General features: G+C 36.8%; 1 protein-coding gene across 7 annotated transcripts in view; it reads right to left on the minus strand.

Moving 5' to 3' along the window:
• Positions 1-21467, minus strand: part of plch1 (phospholipase C, eta 1) — a 65997-nt gene that overhangs the window by 19726 nt on the left and 24804 nt on the right. For all 7 annotated transcript variants that reach the window (XM_078929910.1, XM_078929911.1, XM_078929912.1 and 4 more), the window contains 7 exons: positions 15856-16002; positions 10565-10810; positions 10067-10194; positions 5059-5229; positions 4439-4532; positions 2457-2660; positions 1915-2035 (listed from right to left, as the gene is read on the minus strand). In XM_078929910.1, the coding sequence (XP_078786036.1) occupies positions 1915-2035; positions 2457-2660; positions 4439-4532; positions 5059-5229; positions 10067-10194; positions 10565-10810; positions 15856-16002 (1111 nt within the window). The remainder of the gene's footprint in view (positions 1-1914; positions 2036-2456; positions 2661-4438; positions 4533-5058; positions 5230-10066; positions 10195-10564; positions 10811-15855; positions 16003-21467) is intronic.

Here is a 21467-nt window from a genome sequence, read left to right on the forward strand (position 1 = left end):
ATTTGCAATGGATTTGAAATGTAATGTTTTGGGAAATAAAATGCGCATTTTGGGGACATAAAAGACTATTAGGAGTGGAGTTTTTTTTCATTTACGCATCACCTTTTGACATTGGTTGTGTTTTTCTTATAAAAAAATATATTAATATAACTTCCCCTTTTGAACATTTTTGTTTATCCAATGACTGAAATACTAGGTGTTAGGTTATCTGTTTTCCAACTATCTAGAAATCCTTTCTTTTTGGTTCACTGGATATAAAAGGAGGTCAAATAAACAGCTCGGCTCCTAATACTGTAGTTACATTCTTTTAAATCTTTTCCTATTCTCTAGCCAATTTTAGCCCTGTATACTAAAAATATGATGATACAGCCTAAAACCTGCTGTTTTAACTTGCAACAAAGAAATTTCTTTTTAAAAATTATAAGAGATAATCTTGAGATGCCTGCAAGCTTGTTAATAAATGCATTTTATCTTTTTTGAAGCCACAAGAATCTCAGAAAGAAATGTTTAATTTATCACTTCACAGGGTTCGCGCATGGATAGAATAACTAGCTCCAAGCCTCAGCTTTTTATTCACTTAAAAGTTTTTATGTCAGCAAAAAAAACGTATGTTCTTCCACAGTTTTTAACTATTTTTGTAATTCCTTTATTAATTGACGGTTGTTCGGAAAGCTTTAAGACCCACTCATTTGAGAATTGTGTTTTTAACACGATCTTGTGGCTCAAAACTTAGATGTAAATTTCTAATGAACTCCTGCCGCTCTGCAGAAACTATGTCCTAGAAAATAACAGATTTCTATAAATGATCATAATCAAAAGACCACTTTTAAAACAGATCAAAAAGTGATCGGACTTTAAAGAAATACTGGCTTGATGTTGTGTTTCCAGGAGGGAGGAGAGTTCAGTCTCATCCAGAAGAAGCTAAATTAACTACAATATTTCAACAGGAATATCACTGAAATGCTGTCAATTTTAATTCAGATAAATGACACAGTTGCTACTGGATGTTGTGAAACTCCTGAAGTGAGCCATTCACCACTTGGCTTGACGTCTGTTTTACTCATCACAGATAATCAATGGATCCTCTGAGAGTCTGGGAGGACGCCATTCGACAGATGGTTTGCTAATAGGTGATAATTACTTCAAAATTCCCCTTTATTTTTTTTATTCTAAAGCATCGATGTCAAACGATGGCAGCTAATAAGATAAAGGAGATGACTTATTACAGGATTATGTGGGAACTCCTTAGAAAAGTCAACACTTTTTCACAGGGGAGAGAAACAGCCGTTGGTCACTTTAGAATTAGCTGGACTCATGGACCAAAACCCACACAGGTAAGGGGAGAAGGAATTAAAACTGAAATTGAACATATCAGGGATCAGTTTTTGCTACTTTAATTACAGAAATAATAACAATGTAAAGCCCTGAAAAAAATGTGCTTATTCTAATAAATGTAGGAAAAAAATACTTGCATACAGTACAAATTTTGGTATTCGTATTTGTTTTTTTCCTAATACAAAACTATGAGAAAAGTAAATATATTTAGTCCTTAGAGCATTAACACGGTCAAAAGTTTTGACAGAAAAAGGCAGATAACACTCATAGTTTGCATTCAGCGAGTCGCACAGCCCAAGCAGATAAACTACCGCATTAAACAGTTTTTTTTCTTACACACAACAAGGTCTCATGGAATCAGACATCACATGATGATTCAACAGACCTGCCCAAAGTGAGCTCAGACTATGAAAAAGTTTCAAGATATTTTTTTCTTGTATTTCTTTAAATTTGCAGACGTTGTTAGGTGGTTTGTTTACTGTTACAGTGTCATGCATGCATCAGGATCCTCTTTTTTTACTTGCTGGGTCAGAAAAGCACAAACTCCATGATGAGCAACTGCAAGCACCTGTCACTCACTGGTTATTTATGAAGGCATATTTGTTGATGGTCTCCACAACTGACTTGAATGTTATCTTGGAGGTCAGCGTGTAGCCATGCTGGACCATGGGCTCTCCATCGGGACCGTCCCAACAGTCAACTGCAAGAAAACAAAACACAAATGTTGAGATTAATGTCAGACTACACCAGTTTCATCTGGAATGAGAGCATTTCCTTTGTAGTCTCTGCGAGCATTAAAAAAAAAAAACTAATCTAGTGTGTCAAAATAATCACACAAAAAAAACTAATGGGAAAGACACCATAAACTAGTGATTAAAAGAAAAAAATCATACCTTGATCTGTTATAAAACTGAAATTTCAACCATAATAAGAGGAAAAAACACAACCAATGAGAAATCTGTTGTTCTGTCGACTGTCCCACTGAGCCATGACATTAAGCACAGAAACCACACCCTGAGTTTGCAGGAGCTAATCTGGTGTCAACACTCTTTAATACCTCCAATATAATATGCGTAACTGAACATATCCTTCTATTTCCAACATGGCAAATATTTCTGTACCTTCCACGCAGCGGCAGCCAGACTGCAGCACCCAGGCATACATGTCTGTTTTGGAGTGGGAGAGGAGCTGGTCTCCAGTCAAGTAGGTGTTATGGGAGGAGGCGATGAAGTAGTTACATAAAGGCTGGTCCATGTCTTGATTGACTTCATGGTGCAAAGGGTTGAAAATGTCACAGCTTGGGCTGCGCATGAAACTGGTAAATCCTGTAAAGGTAAAAAAAATACAAAGGAAGAATCACATTGTATTCCCGATGTCAGATTGGATTTTATTAATTCAAAATTGACAATTGTCTGTCTACCAATATGACTGACAAAATATAAACACTCAACAACTATCAGAACCACCGCTGAGACGCTTTTAGAGACAGTTTACATTCTCACATGATGGATTCCAACAGCTTTCCTGATCCTATGACTTTGCAGATCTTTGTATCATCAAAGAGATTGCAGAAGGATATGAATTGAAAAGAGGATAAATCATGATTACAGTGGTCTCCTGACTTCTTATCTAACCCCAACAGCAGGTCAGGTTTTGTACTTAAACCATCAGGATTTATATAGATAGATGGACTGACATTACACCCCCTTTATGACACTCATCTGCTTTCAGTGGACTCGGTTTTTCCTTTAAACATGCACGTTTGCTTTAGATATTGAGTGCAGAGTATTTTCTGGAGGAAATAGTGTACGATTTACTTACTCTTGTATTTTAAGATAATATTCAAAATAGCTGTATTCCAAAATTTATTTTCTGAATAAAATAACTAAATTAAAATAAAAAATAAAAATAAAACATCTCAAATTTTACATTACATTTGCAAAAATAACAATCAAGTATATTTGAGTGGACATATACACGTTTTTGTCATAAACATAGTCTTCAGACTGCAAGGAGGGCATCGGCCATGGTAATCTGCTCAGCCGAATCTATTGACTACTGTTGTGCCTGAGATGATAAGATTAGTATCATATGATAATCATCCATTGCTGTTTGACTTCTTGGTCTTCTTCTACTTAAATTTATGGTTTTTAATGTGTTTTGTCGCACCCGAGTATGATGCTACGTTAACTCATGGCTTGGAAATGTGCGTCTGAGCATCTACTTTCAAGGAAAAGGTACATGTAAATGCACATATATGTGCGTTTCAGGTAGAAACCTTCAAAACTCTTGAGTTCAAGCATCGCTGTGCAAGCTTTTAAGTCCTTTTTCAGGCTCTACGCACAACATGTGCTACCATTTAGCATACGTCAAAAGTTAAACCAGTTGAACTGTGACCAATCAGGAACCCGGATTTGGTAGTGATGTATAGTGCCCTTTTTCAAAAAACAGAAGTACAAACCGTTGAAATGAGATCATGGAGGAGAAATCTATCATTCCGGTTTGTGCCCGGACAGAATTATATAACATCAAGTCTTTTATGTATCCGAATAGACTTGTGAAAGAAAAAGCCTGAAGCGAGATTCACAAGATTTGCTTCCATATATCACATGAAGCCAGAACATGCGCTACTTTAGGTAGCAACAGGCCAATGTGAACACCATATGCTAAAAGTGCATCCAAAAACCCATGTTCAACAGGTTCTTGAACATGCCAAATATGCCCGGCCAAACTGTGCAAAAAACATGACTATAACTATGAAAATCACAGCATTAACGTTTTCATTTCTGACACAAGTTTGATCTTCTGCCTGCTTGGGTCTTTTCCCATTTATGCTACTTCCATACCTTCTCTTTTCTTCTCAAACTCATTAATTTTCCAGTCCCTACCATCCTTTTTATTGACTATATTATTCATTCTGTACTGATGTCCTGATCTCCTTCTTCTACTTCTAGAAGAGGAAATGTCAATGTTTACTAGTGTCTTAAAACGTTTTTGAAGTTATCGAAAAGATTCACCTTTTCCATTTCTTACATTTTTCTAATCTTTTAACTAATTATTAAACACATTGTAGGTCAAAATAGGATTTTCAACCATGACTTACCTTCAATCCCCATAACACCTCTCTGTTTATTTTCATCAGACACCTCAAACTTGTCAATGATTTCTGCTGCATATTCTGAAGTCACGTTGGGCATCTGTAGAGGAAGAGGGAAAGAAAGACCAGTCACGATAAATCCAGTTTCCAGCACACAGCAGATAAACAAAGCTTCAGATTTACAAAACTAATGTAAGGGGGTCCCCTATTTTCAGTAGGAATCTGGTGATGCTGGGAGAATGTCACGTCGAAAAGCTACTCAGTCAAAAGACGGGATTAATCTTGAGCGTGTTAGAGAGAGAAAATGTAGTATGATGAAAAATCACACCAACACAGTGTAACAGTGGAATAGTGTGTCAGAAAGAGGGAAAACCTTTAGGAAAAAAACAAGAAACTTTACAGATCAAGTCAAGACTTCCTAGGACATAAACCAATTTTAGGTGTGATAAATTCTCTCAGTGGAAATGATTCCTGTGCTAAGACAAAAAAATGCTGGTAAAATGATAGTCTTTAAAATTAGAGAGCTTGATCGGAGAGACGTTGCTTTTACATCCTCAGAATCCTTCAGGTATAACATTCTCAACAAGCTGTAAATTTGACTGACTGTCTCCAGAGATATTGCCCACCTTCTGTTCGTTTCGCAGGAAGTGAGTCAGCTCTTCTGCTGTCAGGTGGTCCTTCCTCTCGCTGTACGCCATCAGCAGCAGGAACAGGTCCCGCCTCATGGACATCATCTTGTAAAAAACTGAAAACTCGTCGTACGTGAGCGTGCCCTGTTGATCGTCTGTGTCTGCCTCCTAGGAGAAAAGAGGAGAGGCCGGTCGTCATTTTTGCTCTTTAAATTCATCAGTCATGTTAGTTTTAACTGAAATGTTGGACAACTTATGAGAACATGGTAAAACTCTAGAATACTAATAAACGACTTGATAGGAGAGTTTCATAGACATTATTATTCCCAGCATAAATGACAAAAGAAGACACTCAGGTACAGTTTTAACTTGCTGGCGCCACATTTATTGGTTAAAAAGACAGGTATGGAGCTCCAGCAGCTTCGGCATGTGCAAAAAAGAGTAATTTTACTACAAATAGCAGCAAATTCCTTTCCTGAAAGTATTCATTTGGAATGCCGTGGGATTCTTGCCTTTGGACGCAAAAGCTGTTTATTCTGGGTTTTGAACCCCTGACTAACAGGCAGATAAGCAGTTCAACCCTGTGAGCTACAGCCATTCACAATTACATTACACGGGTTGGTACTAACCAAGCTCCAACAAACCATTCAAGAATTTAAAGTGAACCCAAATTCATCAAATGCTGCAGGTTTTTTTTTGTTTTTTTTTTGTTTTTTATGAACAGGCTGGTTTCAAAGATGAATAATTTTCAAAACCACCTCCTTGTTAAAGACTCCAAATTTTCAACAAAACTGTAAAGCCTGGTCACAAAAACGTTTTAAATGTTTATTGCATTTGCTTTAAAAACAAAAAAGAAAGAACAGTCCGCTAATAAAATCAGCTGTTTTGATGTTATTAGTGCTTAAATTTGTCCATAATTAGGCACAGGTTTTTTTTCATAAGCAAGTGGGTTTTTTATTTGTCTATCATGTTAAACACAAAATTTCTGTTATAAGAATTATGAAAAAGTCATAAAGAATTGGAACTGGAAGAAAAAAAAGCAACTAATCTGGAAAGAGAGCATTCACCAAAGGCAAAAGGAAAGCAGAATGCATTCATCTTTTCTGCTACACATTCAATACAATATATGCTTAAACAATAGGTATCCTAGTGCTGGAGTAATTTTTGAAAATCACTTTTCACCATTCTAGTGTTGGGAGATCCAATTTAAGTTTCAAAAACCCAATCAAGTTAAAGTAGTTTTTTTGTGTGTTTTTAACACGTTTTTGTGGAAAGTTCTCATGGTGGAGGACATATACAAGGAAAATTAATCTTAAATTTGCATTTCTTTACTCAAATCTTTATGAATCAGGAGCAGACGAAAAAATGCAGTTTGAAAAAGTTTGTAAGTGTGACATAGAAGATACTGCAAGCCACAAGCTCCCCGTTCTGCTTCATTTTCATGCACCCACTTGCAGACAAATAGATGATAAGTCTTCGTTTTTTTCTTCTTTTTTCTTCTTCTGAGCTGGCATCTGGGTCAAAACTGTACAGCTGGATCATTCCAATATTTTTGTTGCACCAGAAATGTTAGGTTGGGAGTGTGAGGGGCTGTAAGCTAGTGGGAGAGAGAGTGTAAACAGATGGATGACAGGAAGGGGGCAGGCTTACTCCACGGCAACAGTCACGCCCACAACCCCGAGGCAAATTTCAAATGCATTACTGCTGCTCTGCAGAAACTATGTCGTAGAAAACAACACAGGAACATGATAGCCAAAGCAATATTTACAAGACATGAAAAAAACCCTCTACCCTAGCAGTCTGATCGCCTCCTGCTGTTTCCTGTTCTCAAGTACATAGTAGCCATTACAAGTGTGAAACCTCTAGTGCAGACAACCAAAAGTGAGGCCAGATGAGACAGACAGCACAGCAGAACTGGCCTGACCTCTGAATGTTTGCTTCTCAACCTCTATAACAAACCAAGACGCATTAATAGAAACTTCAATACTATCCGACTCCAGGAAAAAAGCTGTGAATCTATCCTATTCAGGATCAAAAAAGTGTGGTTTGTCTCCTACAAGTTGTCTGAAATGCTGCCTGAAGAAGAGGGGAAGCTTAGATCTGTATCTACACCAAGGAGGTTTACAAGCAAACAATTTGTAACTGCTTCATCAACCCAAACCTCCATTGGATCCCAGCCTCATTCAAAAAGTGGGAAGATCAAACATGTAACTTATATTTGGCAGCACAGGGTGTAGGGTCTACACGTATTGGTTCACCACATATCAAGCTTGAACAAAATCACAGTGGTTCTTACGAAAAAATAAAATAAAATACCACTCATGATCAACTCTGTCATTGCCCTCCCAAAGGAAAAAAAACAAGAAAAAAATGTTCAGAGCCTTATTGGAATTCCACTACCTTGCCTTTATACCCAAACACATCATCATTATGCATTTTCCACTTAATGCTCTGCATCTGTGTTCTGATGCTGACAGTTTAGCTGCTTCACATTTAACATCTGCAATGACAGCAAAGTTAAAATGTATTTCAATTCTTCTACAACTTTAGAAAACACTTTGTTTTTTTAGTCAAATTACTTCAACCTTTAAAAGAGCACAACAGAAGCAAAAACATTATCACAGAAATGAAAAACTATTCAACACGTACAAGCGGGTTTTGTCCAAAATGTAAACAATTCTTTTTTTTTTTTAGTGTGTTTTGGAACAATGTCAAATATTACTTGCTATTTTTTGTGTGTTTTGTCTTGCTTGTGTTTATTATAACTCTGTGTTTTGAACCTAAATCGAATCATAAAAAAATGGATAAAGGCAAAGATCTTTGCCACATTTCCAAATGGTCACAAATGTCAGGTATATGGCTGGTGCATTTTCCTTTATGGAACATTAATCTCACTTTGCACAGTAACATTTGCACAAACGAGCAGACAAAATGCACCGTTTGTTACCCAACAAGACATTCACAGATAATATATGCAACCACTGAACTCCCTGCTCTTTCCATCCTGCTCACTCTGTTCTGCCACTTTGCTCCATCTGCTCGCGGGGATCTTATCTGAAATTACCTGGATCTTATGGAGCCCATTTGACTCACACCAATAGCCATCTAATTATACTTCGAATTCTTCTGTTCCACTCTCATAACGAGTTCCCAGTTGGAGCTGGGGACTCAATCAAAGATGAAATCTTAAGACTAGCGGCCGGATAAATCGCCAGGATGGACCTGGAATGCATGGAAAGACAATAAACCAATTCAGGGTATTTTAAGCAACACAAGCTGTTCAAGTGGCAAAAGTACTGTTTGTCACAGCTTGAATGGAAGAAGATAAAGTGAAAGAAATATTTGTCTCATCCACAAACATTTTTGTTGTTCTGTAGTGCTACATTACACTTTTATGGAGGCATAAAAACTGAATTTTCTTGTAAAAGCTGCACTAATGAGGGTGGAGAAGCAGAGGCTTTTAGGGTAATCCTCTAAGGACATTTCTTATCTATAATACAAAGGAAATACTTTGGGATCCCTCTAGGTTAAAGATAGAATTTATTGTGGTCAGTAGGCTCTCAAAAGGCTCATTTAGAAACTTAACAGCCTTGAAAATGGATTTTCCCGGCTTCTGAGATTGAGCAATAGTTTTTATTTCAGCTCTACAGTTTTTTTAGCAGCTAAAGAACTGTTAAAAAGTGGTTTAGAATAGCATCTAACAGAATTTAAATCGTTGGGAGGGGAGACGGTTAATTTTATTGTTCGTTTTTTTTTTTTAAACTTTTAGACGAGAAATGTTTTGGGAGATTATTGTCCATGAACACAGCCATTTCAGAACAAATTCTGGAGAAAAAAATTCCAACGACCAACATTTAGCAATAACTATGATTTCTGGGGGGGGGACTTTAATGAAAAGTTATGTTTGTGGTACTTTTAACATGTTCTTGTGGCATTTCTCTCAGGACGGAAAACACGCATTAAGGAAATTAAGATTAAATTAGCATTTTCCAGTATTTCTTTACTCAAATCAGTGTGAATCAGAAGCAGACAAAAAATGCAGTTGTAGAAAGCCTGTCAGTGTGATGTAGAACCCACAATGGCAGCCTACAAGCTTCCTGCTCTGCTCCATTCCGATGCATCCACTTGCAGACAAACAGATTTGTGTGCATCTTTGTTTTCCTCATTTCCTGTGGCTTCAATATTACAATTTACAAGCCCTGGTTCTGCAAAGTCTGTTTTCACCTTCTTAGCCCAGCTGCTGAATATCAGTTACTGCCATCATCAGATATTTCTTAGTCTGCAAGAACCCTTTTCTCATCGAAAGCAGCTGGATCAATTCAGACAAGGCTAACAAGCATCACTGTAAACAATGAACACGCTCATCTTTTATCAATTAACTCATTTTGATCCAGGTTATTATTTATGTTTTTACACAAGTTATTTCCTCCACGTAAACATTAACTTCAACTGAGTTCTGTTATCAGAAATGGATTTTCAACAGCTTAAAAGCTACTTTGGCTCAGCCTCTATATCAACCCTGCAGGTGCACTGAAACACACAGCTGCTTCTAGAGGCTGTGTGGCAAACACATCAAATCAAATCAAATCAAATCAAATCAAATCAAGCTTATTCATTAAAAAAAGTGCTTCTCATACACTGCGCAACTTGAAGCGCTTTAACATTTAGAACAAAAAAAAACAAAAAAATACACAAAATTAAAAATAAAAACCCAACCCACCCTTCACCTCTCCCACTCTCCTCCGTTAAAACATACGACCCATGACCCCAAAGACAATGAATACTGATATAAGTGACTACTAAAAGAAATTTAATATTTAGCTCTGCTGTGAGGAAACGGTTTTTAGAATAATAATATTTCAATATAAACTTACATGATCAAATTCAAATCTAACACTGATAATATCTGTCTCTATATTTTTTATTGTGCCTTTCCAGTTTTTTAATCCCAAACAATAGCTTCTGATGTGGACACAGATGAATGGAGATGTCCGTTAATCCTCACCTGAAACATTTGCTTGACCTTCCTGCGCGGCAGATTGACATTCAGTTTGTGCAGAAGTTGGTAGATTTCATCGATGTTCAGCAGGCCGTCTCCATTTTTGTCAGCCTCCTCGAAGGTTTGCTTCATCCATGTCAAGCACACTCGTTAAGGAAGGCCAATGAGGTGTGACGGGTGATTATATTTGTGTAAAATCTGCAAAATATCATCTGTTTTGGCTTTTGTGCAGTAAGATAAGTGCTCTTTAGCTCCAGAAAACATTCAGACTGAAGAGAAATCTCAAACAAAAGATAAATCAAAACAAACCCAACAATGACAACTGACAGCCTGTAATCTGCTTGTGGTTAAGTGAAAAAAAAAGCTTTTAGTTCACGATATGGACTGATGTGTTGTGAATGTTTTAATGGGCTCTAGTGACATAATTGCATCGGGACAAATTACTTTTAACAACTAGAAACAGGAAACCCGATGAGGAGGATTTCTGTGTCCTGTTGAAAGGATATTGGTCATGTGTGCGCTGCCGCTTGGCCAGCGAGTCCTCATCGCTGATCCCTGCCATCAGGTAGCGGAGGCCAGTTATCCAGGTCCTGGCTTCTTCAGCATTTGATGTCACCAGGTCGAGGGACTCCATGTGGTTTCCATGGTACACTGTGAAGCAGCAGGCTGGGTCGAAGCTGCCATCTGCATGCCGATGGAAGATATCTGATTGGCCACCCTCTGTCACTTTGTACAGAGAATCTATGGTGACTAAAGCAGTAAAAAAACAGACAGAGCAAAAAATAACGATTAATGAAACGAAATATTATCAATGATAGTCTTTTTAGACAAAAATATATGTTTTTTCTCTAAAAAAATATAATACGAGCTATAAAGTAGTAACATTTAAAAAACAAGACCCCAAATTTTCTGTCAATGTTGTCCAATTAATTAAAATGCATCTTAACAATTTGATAAAACACTAAAACGTAAAGGTTTCCAATGGTTGATCCTTTAAAAACCTCAGATTTTTATAGAAACTGGGATAATAGGGACTTCTGAATTTGCTGTTTTGTAATTCTTACTACAATCAAAAATATGTGTCTGTTGTTCATGCTTTTACAGAAACATGAACAACAGAGAGGGCAGGAAAATTAAAATGTATTACAAAAAGTTAATATTTTTGGTAAACACATGAAATCATGTTTTGAGGAGCTAAAACTAATATTTCCACCCGTTCTGACTCACTCCAAAGTTAGGTCATAATGACCAATGGGTTAATTTTAACACAAGCTTCAGTTTGTGGTGAATTACTGCCTCCATCCAGTCTGGACTGGATTCATTTTTTTATATTTTTAATTTTTCCTCTTTTTCTTAGTATCCTGTTTTCTCTAAGCTTCCTGAGAACCACCTAAATCCTTTTTTCCTTAGAAAGGAATTAAGAAAACATAAGAATCTTTATAACTTAAAACAAGTTGTATATATTTCTGTTTATCTTCAGTTTCCCTATTGGATACATTCTGTTCTTCTGAGTACTTTCCACATTTAAATATTAAATATTCAGTTATTTCAGTGTCACCACGAGATTCTCATTTTTAACCTGCATGTTTACCTATCATGACAATATCTGCTAAAATGAAAAAAAATGTTAGTATGGTTCCTTGAACGTGCGAGTGGTTAGTTGATCACAGGAGACCTTTCATTGTCAGCTACCTGAAAATAACATTACATGGGCTTGTTGAGTTTTCCTTTCATTTTGGACTTTGGACGGCATCATCGTTACCTCTGAACGTCACTTAAAACGTGTTCTATATTTATGCAGTTTGTTTCAGCGCAGGGAATGCACCAGCTTTGATCAACGGGTGCGCTGCAGGAGTTTCTTTCTTTTTTCTTTTTTTTTTTACCTCCATGTCCCTTTAGGGGCTTCATATGTAAAGCTATTGGTTCAGAAAAGTATGTTAATGATTTTTAGTATAATAAAGTTGTTTGTTTTTTCCCCATAGCACTGTTTTGAGCTCTTCCTGTCAGAGGTAATTAACCTGTTTATTGCTCACACCTGGTTTCAGATCCAACCCCACAGCTGCTCCCTAATCATCCCTGTTTGGTTCCCTTCTGTTGTCAGTTGCCTGATCCGCGTGTCATCCCGTTACCTGCCTTGCCGGTCAAGTTTGTCGGTGTGTGTTTCCTGATCTGTGTGGTGGGTTTTTCAGGTTGTTGATTAAATTGGCCTGTTGCTGCGACCCGGCTGACTCTGACAGCTGCATTTGGGGTTGAGCGTGATCCCCTCCTCTGACACCTATCAACATGTCATGGGTGGGATGTGAACAGAACAAAATGTTCTGCTGCTGGTGTCATCACTGGAGAAGGAGGTATTATGGTGGAATTTTTCAAAAAAATAAAGGGACATACTTGCCAAACAGGAAAAAAGGTTACAGTGCAGAAAATAGTTGTTGTTTTTGTTTTTTTTTACCAATTCCCAGTGGTTGCTTATCGGAGTTTACATCATCATCTTCAGTTTGCTTTAAACTCTGCATGCACAAAATAACGGTGATATTCTATACATAATTTAATATAATTCCAAACATGCTTCAATTCAACATTGTTGTCTTAAACATCAGTCTCTTACTGGAAATCATGAAGGGCTTTTGGCACTTTTGATGTCAGACTATTGGAAAAAAAAAAACTAGGAGAGTAATATAGAGGCAAATCAGATTTTTGCAAAAAATTAAAAAATAACTCCTGCTGTGTTGGAAAAAAACATTGTATGCAAGTAATTATGGAGAACGGACCTCTTAAGATACACTACTTGAGATTTGAATTCTTTCTATATACAATGTGGTTCCTTGTGTTTATGGTCCTACAGCAAAATTATTTATTTAATCTGTGAAATGACAAAGATCTGGAGCTTACAGATAGGTTCTGAAGCTGCAATCAAGCTTCTAGCAGCTCAGTCATAAAGGGTTCTATGTTTTGATGTAGATGTAAAGTAATTAGTTTAAATTTGCATGCAAAATTTTGTTGTTTAATGTGATGCTTGAACCTGGAAATCGTTGATTAGATTCGATTCTGTATTTATTTTCATTTTTTTACCCTTCACTTTGTAATTGGAGGATCTGACAGCAGAATTTCCACGAGAAATGACACAGACACAATGACTGTGGAGTTTTAAAAAGGATGAAAGCGAAACATGAAAGTACAACGACAAGGCTTTCTCTGCTTTCGTTCAAGATGCAGATGTTGTGAAACTCCTGCAGGCGATGAAGGCTTTCATGCTCTAATGAGATTGGTGTGTGATCTCAATTATCCAAGATTCTCTGTTTTTAGGAAATTACTGCCAAATCTGAGGTTTTACAACCTTAGTAAGGATAAACCTAGTGAATATATGCATACAGCTGTCAGAACGTTTTGTACACCTATTGAGTTTTCACTGGAGTGTTTTTTAGGTAAAATAGTGAACTTGTTTTAAGTTTTGTAAGGATTTTGGTCAAAGTGTCAAATTTCTTGACTGTTTTTTAATGACAAAATGTATGTACCGGGTAACTATTTAATAGTCATATGATTTTAAAGAAAATTATAAAAAAAAATAAAAAAATTAAATATCTCCTGTTACTTTAAATAGAGGTCAATAATCTTATGTTATTTTCACAGAACCAATACTGAAATGTAAGCGCATTTGGTATGAAACATGCTCATTCATTTTAAACACAAGAAGCTTAAAAAATTACCACATTTTTCTGTCAGAATAAACAATAAATCTTTTGTTTTTCTACATTTCATTAAGCTGAAATGATGGATTATAGAAATGACATTTTTATTTAAATATTGCTTTTCCTTACCGGTTAGGAGAAATAATTTAACATAATCCTTTTCAAAATAATCATCGTCTATTTTCTCTTTACCCTGCTGTGCTCACATCCTGTTGCATAATCTTTGCGTAAATGAAAGTAACAATATGGCAGCTTTGTTTTGATCCTGTAACACACACCAAAACTGGCACACAATCACATGAACACACTTTTAAATAAAAAGCCGGTCAGTTTTTTAATGTCAATGGAAAGGTTTTAAGAAGCTTATCCAATGTTAACAGTTGACCGAAATAACGTTTGTCACACAAGAACAGAGCAAATCAAACATGTGCTGGTTCTTCAGAGATTCTTCGACCACAGAAGAAAATTACTGATATTAATCCTCAGAAATCCCAATCCACATTGAAATTCGTATAGAAAACATTGACAAGTCTTTCAAGGAGTTACTGAAAAAAGGGATTTTATAACTTAACAATTATAGTCAATTATTCTGATTTCTTGGTTTTGTTCACAAAATCTCTAAATAATACTAAAAAGGTTTGAAAATGAAATGAAGCCACAGAAGAACCCCGGAGTAAGAAAAGATCATAATGTAAACAAATCATTTAAAGGGGTTCTCGACAATTAAAGTTTCTCTCCAGGATTGTTCACAGCACAGGGCTTAGCTCAGTTAAACAAGGGCTGCTTAAGAATGGTATACCCTTATTTAGTTATGTTCACTTTCACACTGCTCTCTTGAGTACAAACGAAAGAAGAAAGTGGAAAAAACGTCTATAAAAAGTCAAGCAGTTACAGCAGCTGTTGGTTTGGGAGCAAAGTTGTTTCCAGGAAAGAAAACAGAACAAAGAAGGAAAAAAAGAAAAAATCAGGTTGATCTTACTATCCTCTGACTGTTATTTAATAGCTAGCATCTTAATGTCTTTATTGTTTCCTGTTGTGACATTTTTAACTTTTCCTTCTAAACTCACTTTAGATTTAGAAAGTGTCTATCAGCACATAATTTTCTAAATCTATAATATATAATAATATAGAACTAGCCTTAGGTTAATACATGCCACCAACAATATTTAGCCTTGGATGCAACTAAAATACATGAAGGCGATGCAGCAATGTGTTCCGTGGCCCCATTTATTACAGTAAGCATGGCCAACATGATTTCCATCAGTTTTATGCTTGGTTGTATGTAAATATATAACAACAGCCTTAGTTTTAAGCAGGGGGTTTTACTATTTATTTTTTATTTATTTTTTGACTAAATAAATTCTCTTTTTCTCTTTGGTCCATTGGAAGGTTTTTATGTATTCACTTGCAAAGCAACACCAGGATTTCTTTGCAAGTGAATCAACTCCCCTTTTTTCTGGAAGACTGGAGTTTGCATGTTGATCCTGCATCACATGTTCTTTCATACTGGTTACCTGAGCCCAATTAACCAAGGAAATGGATCATGGAATGGATCAAAAAGTCCAGTGTGAATGCGCTCTAAAATCCTAACCCTACCAGAGCTCAGATGGTTTGCTTTTCTTTGTTAGTGGCTTTAAAAGTTTAATATTATAAGAGATGAATTTTTCCGAGGAAAAGAAAGGTTGAAGTTCAGCTGCTTTGCAAAAGGTGAGCAGTTACATATAAAGAAAAAAAATATGCCTTTACACTTGTTACTTTTTGAAATTAAATGACTTTTAAAAAATTGTACTTTGTTTTATTTCTTTAACATAAATTGAGTTTTTTTCTTAGATCTCAATAGTGAAAAAACTTGCAGGACCACATGGTCACTGTAGGAAGGATGTTTCAATTTGCCCAAACTATTTTTTCTTACCGTAATTTGAATTTATCGTTGATCATATGTAGGTCTTTCACTAACTTTGGGGACATAACTTTGTTGGACATGAACTTGACCAACCAAAGAAGCCCCATATATATGTGTGTGTGTGTGTGCGTGGGTGTGTGTGTGTGGGTGTGTGTGTGTGTGTGTGTGCCGTGTGTTTGTGTGTCAGTGTGTGTGCATGTACTCACTCTTAGCCTTTTCACTCTTGCGTGAAGGCTTCCAGCGGATGCAGGAACGATGCTCATCCAGGTAGAAGAGTCTCACCAGCCCTTTGGATCCAGCCTTCAGCTTGACCATCTGTGTCCCGGACTGCATCACCGTCATGCATCGCTCCACTGCGGGAAACAACACACAAGACAGAAAGTGATCAACATTCTCCTTTTCTCAGGAAGAGCAGAAGTCTTGCGAGTCAGCCAGCAGCTGATGGGAGTCAGCATCCAAAATACTGCAACAAAGATGCTCCTGTGGGAGCAAACAGGAGTGCTCTCTGTTACCTACTAAACTGCTGCTAAGAGCAACTCAGAGAAGTGAAATCTCAAAGGCTTAAAAGACAGAGACTCCTCTGATGTCTGAGACTCCCTTTTGACTTTCACTGATTGCCTAGAGGCAGCCCAAGAAAAAACCTAAACACATCAAGATGAAGTAAGTTTAGATGGTCTGCTGCATCACTTATAACTTAAGTTTCTTTTTTCTTTTGTTTGACCGTGTCTTAGAGTTCAGCTGTTTGTACAGCAGCACAGTTAAAGTAAACTTTATTTGAAAAGACTTAATAAAAAACCTAAAACCAAAAAACTTTAAAGGCAAAATATCTTTAGGTTTTACAGAAAGTAAACTCTAATGTGATGAAAGCGCTAGCCGCTGTGCAGTTGCTGTTGCTTTTTGAAAGGGGCTTTTACAGCAGGAGGGGAATCTGAATGAGCTTCCACTGGGTGTCATGATGCCTTTGCATCTGCATTATGTTTTACATATTATGACATTTACAAACGTCTCTCCGCATCAGCTTCAGCATGACACACACGCCAGCTTACTGTAAAATGTTGCATATTTTCACATTAAAGACAAGCTGGTGGCAGCTCATCAGAAAATGTGCTCCAGTTTTCATGCATAGCATGGAGTAAACTTCAGCATTCTGGCTGTTTGCGTGGATGAATGTTTGCATTAAGGCTACAGTTACAGATGAAAAACAATAGGAGAGCAGATGGGCTGAGTAAAGTGTTTTAAATCGCGGGTTGATTGTCTCTCTGCTTAATTCTGCAAAAGAATAAAAGACAACACTTCAGCCTTTTTACTTTGAGTGACGGTATGCCACAGAGACATGACCACAGAATGTAAGCAGCATTTCCATTCCTATTAAAAAGCATTTGAATGCATGTATATGACTTTTTGGACATGTAGATTTGCAATCACCATTGAAACAATATGCCCTTGTTAATATGATTTAATGTACACATCTTTAAAACAGTGTTTGTTTTTTTTTGCATGCAAACCAAAAAAAAAAAATCATTTTAATTTAATGTGATTGTTTTAAGACTAACCACATACTCACACACACCTAGGAACAATTTAGAGACACAACTTAAGCTATGAGGCAGGTTTTTGAACTGTGGGAGAATGTGTCCATGAGAATGCATTGTGATGCATACATGAGGAGAATGTGCAAACTCCCCACAGGAAATTCCCAGCCAGGATTCGAATGAGGGCCTTCTCTATGTAAGGTTGTAGAGTGCCAACCAATGCACCACCGTACAGCCGGCCAGGAAAATAGTTCAAACACAAAAAGAGGAGAAATAACAGAAAAGACCAAACTGTTAAAGTTGTGTCTGCCACAGACAGATCCAAAATGTTGTTCCAAAATCCTCATATGTCCTACTCATAACAAATCTAAGATCACATATTATACATACATCAGTACTAGGGATTTTGCTTCCATTGAGTTGCTCCATGTAGATCCAACTCTAACTTGAATGGTCCCATTTCTTCTACTAAAGCGACATCACATTTTCACATGATCAGCAGTGTTTCTCCTCCCTTATTAAATGCACTTTGGTGCCTTTTACCCAACTGTTTCAGTGTACTATATCTTTGATATAATTTAATGAATATAGCTCTGATATTATTAATATTTATTAGCCAAAGTGAACTTATGGTATGAATGAGGAGATCTTTGGTGAGACTGTGTGAATGTGAGCAACAGGTCCTTCAAAATAGCGTCATGCTTTGAAAACTATCTCCAATGTCACACAGCATATGTTACAACTTTTTTTGTGTGTTTTTAGCATGTTCTTGTAGAATTTTCCTGATGATGGAGGACATGTATAAAGAAAATTAAGCGTTAAATTACATTTCCGAATTTTTCTTTAGTCAAATCATGGTAAATCAGGAGCAGACAAAAAAAGTAATTGGAGAAGTTTGTAGCTGTGACGTAGGTGCTACAATCTGCGGCTTACAAGCTCCCTGCTCTGCTCCATTCCGATGTATCCACTTGTAGACGACTAGATCCATGAACGTCTTCATTTTTCCTCGTCCAAGCCAGCATCTGGCTCAAAGCTAGATAGCTTTAATATTGCTCGCCACTTTTCTTGCACTGCTAATGTTAGGTTATGAGGGGCCGTAAGCAAGCAGGAAAGGCTGCAAACAGTTGGATGTCATGAAAAGTGTGGGGGTAATGAATTACAAAGTAATGAATTACAGTACTGTAATTTAATTACTTTTGTCAATAATGGAGTAACGTAATAAATTACAGTTCAATTTTCAGTAATTAAATACAATTACTAGACTACAGAAACCCTCATTATTTACTTTTTGGTGCAGTGAAGCCATATGTGACTAATAAAATAAATTCATTTGTGTAAACAGTTGGCACTGACATATAGTCTCTTAGTTAAATGAAACAAAATGGATACTAATAAATAAAAACAGTTACTGATGCATGCGTGCATGCAGGCATGCTAATGAAGTATTGGAGATTGGTCAAAGAAAGATGAAAAGAGTGGAAATATGGATGTGGACAAATTCATAGAGGTATGTCAACATGTCAACCAACTGGGAAATGTCTCAAATCACCTGATCCAGTTCATCCATTGTTTCAGTTCTCTCAACCCTGTCTTCCCTCCAATCATCATTAACCTCTCCTTCTTTTCTTTTCTTTCTCATTCAGTCTACTCTTTTTACCTGAATCTCTGTCTGTGAAAACAAAAGAAGACAAAGCCGCACAAAATTTCTGCTGTTTTTTTACTGAATATTACCTCAGATCAGTCCTGTCTCCGGCAGGAAAACTGTCACACAAATAATGGAGTCCAATTTGTTGCTATTTCCACAGATATGGTAGGGCTCCGGCTTTAACAGAGGTTAATGGACAGCAGAGATCAGCCTTTAAAACACACCGCAAGGGTTTTATGTTTGAACTTACATAAGATAAAAGGGATTATTCCTATGGACATTAAAGAAAATAATGAACAAAATGCTTTTGTCCCATGAAATGTGGAAACCTATGCCTTGATATAAAGCAACCACAGAAACGCGTTAAAAAATGGACTTCATGAGATGTTACTTCTGTTTTAAATAAATACATTTTTAAAGACTCTTAAAAGTGTACTACCGTAAGTATTCACAGTTTTTCAGATACTCCTTTAAAGGAAAACAATTGAACATGAGTTATTGAGTTCAGCAAAAACCCATTACTGCCATGCATAAGCACAAAAGGTTGAGGTTCGTGCAGCTAAAAGAAAACTCATAAAAACTTTGAATGAGACTCAAGTTCAGTGCTAGAGACTCTTCAGGGGCTGCAAAAGTTACTCAAATCATTGCTGCTTTAAAGGAAGTCTTTTGAAAAACAAAGCTTTTATTTGTCACTGCAGTATTATGTATTATGTATCATGTTGCAAATTTTTCCAGCTGTGTGGGTTTTAAGTGCTAAACTGCCAGGATCCCCTTGCATTAATATTATTTTGATTGGTTTTATTTCGCCATCTTATAATGGGATTATTTTGTTTAAGAAAGGTTGATTTTAAATAGATTTTTCAAATATTTGCACCTAAACTTTCTTTCTTTAAATTGAATGTCAAAAATTAAGATTCATTTTTCACAAATAATTAAGCAATTTCTGTTTAAGCCTGTTTAAGTGGTTCTCGGAGAGCCAGTTAGTTATAGTTAAAAGAAAAGAAAAACCTGAAAGGGAATACAAAAGTTTTTATCTTCTATTTAGCTCAAGGACACAAAACAATAACACAACGATCTGTCACGCTTTTTAACAACTCTTTGTTTTTCCGTTCGTATGCCTCCTTTTATGTTTACCCAATTATTCTCCAATCACTTTAACTTTTCTCAGCACCATAAGTAGTTGAACTCAATTTTCGTTCAAATGAACACAAACAAGCAAAAAAAAAAAGCTTTTTTCACTCATGAGAGGAAATTCTGCTCAGTGAAGTAGGAAAACCTATGCTTAAATATTGTACAGCTGCTGCTGCCTGTAATGAAATTCTGTGACAATTCTCAAACGAAGCATCATCTTTCTAAACCAAAGATCCGAATCCTTAATTTGTCTGACTCCTAACAGTTTCTGGCAGACACTTCGATGAAAAATGAAAGAGATGGAAATGGTTTTGGGCTAATCTCGCCATCCACCGCCTCCTTCTTGCGTGAAATCTACAATGAAAAACGTCGGCGTGCAGTGAGGCGTGAACATAGCAAGATGTCATCACACCTAATAGGAGAGGCTAAAAGCTGACACCGCATGGCAACTTGCTTAGCTGCGATGCAGATGTGCAACATGTAAGAGCAGAGAAGCTAAACTCAGTGAACAGTCTGCACCCAGACTTTCTGCTCTGCAAACCATATTAATACTCTGTCGGCACATAAAGAATTTCATCAAAGATGAAATAAAAAATAAAAAAAATCCAACAGGGCTGTTGCATTACACAGCATTTAGCAGCTCCTATTTTCCAAAGAAACATACTTTTTTTTCCCCCATACAGCTGGGAGCGCTGTGAGGTCAGTAGATAATCACAGAGTCCCAATCCACAGTGATTATCCACCCTTAGATCAGAACCCCTGGCTGACTAATTGGCAAACAGGCTGGTTAATCTTGTGAACTACAACCTCCTCTAATAAAATTCTCTCTATCTGAACATCTTTGGGAGGAATTCTTTAGACCATGTTTCAGTGGAGCACCTCTGTGTGAATAAAAGCTAACAGATGCAGACAGAGGAAAAGAACTTCATCATCATCAAAAGAACAGTCATCATAAAAAGCAGTCCTTCCACCCCACAATGTTTTTCCAATGATTGTGTTTTACATGCTGGCAAATAATATGTAGCATATATATAACTTCAGTCATCTTTTGATCTATTGTAAAAAAAAAAAAATCCCAGTGGTCTTTTGCTATTTTTAGCCAAAATCAAAAAACTTGTATCAGTAGTTCATCAGAAATTCCCTTCTGAGTTGTGGGCAGGAACATTGGCACGGACTAACCCTGCCCCTGAGCTATCTGAGCAATCTCTTTACACGCTCTCCCACTAGCTTACAGCCCCACACAACTCCAAACTAACATTACCAGTGCAACAAAAATGGCAAGCAATATTGGAGCTATTAGACGTACAGTTTTGAGCCAGATTCCAGCTCAGGCAACGAAAATGAAGAATGGATTTAGTCGTGGAAACATGATGGAGCGGAGCAGGGAGCTTGTCGCCTGCCCATCGTGTTCTCTATGTGGCAAAGACAATCTTTTCAAACTGCACTTTTGCTCCGGATTTACAAGAATTGGAATAAAGAAATATTCCGAAATACAAGCTTAACTTTCTTT

The sequence above is a fragment of the Oryzias latipes genome, chromosome 13, assembly GCF_053564925.1.
Source record: "Oryzias latipes strain Hd-rR chromosome 13, Olatipes_Hd-rR_3.1".
In the NCBI taxonomy this organism is placed as follows: Eukaryota; Metazoa; Chordata; class Actinopteri; order Beloniformes; family Adrianichthyidae; genus Oryzias; species Oryzias latipes.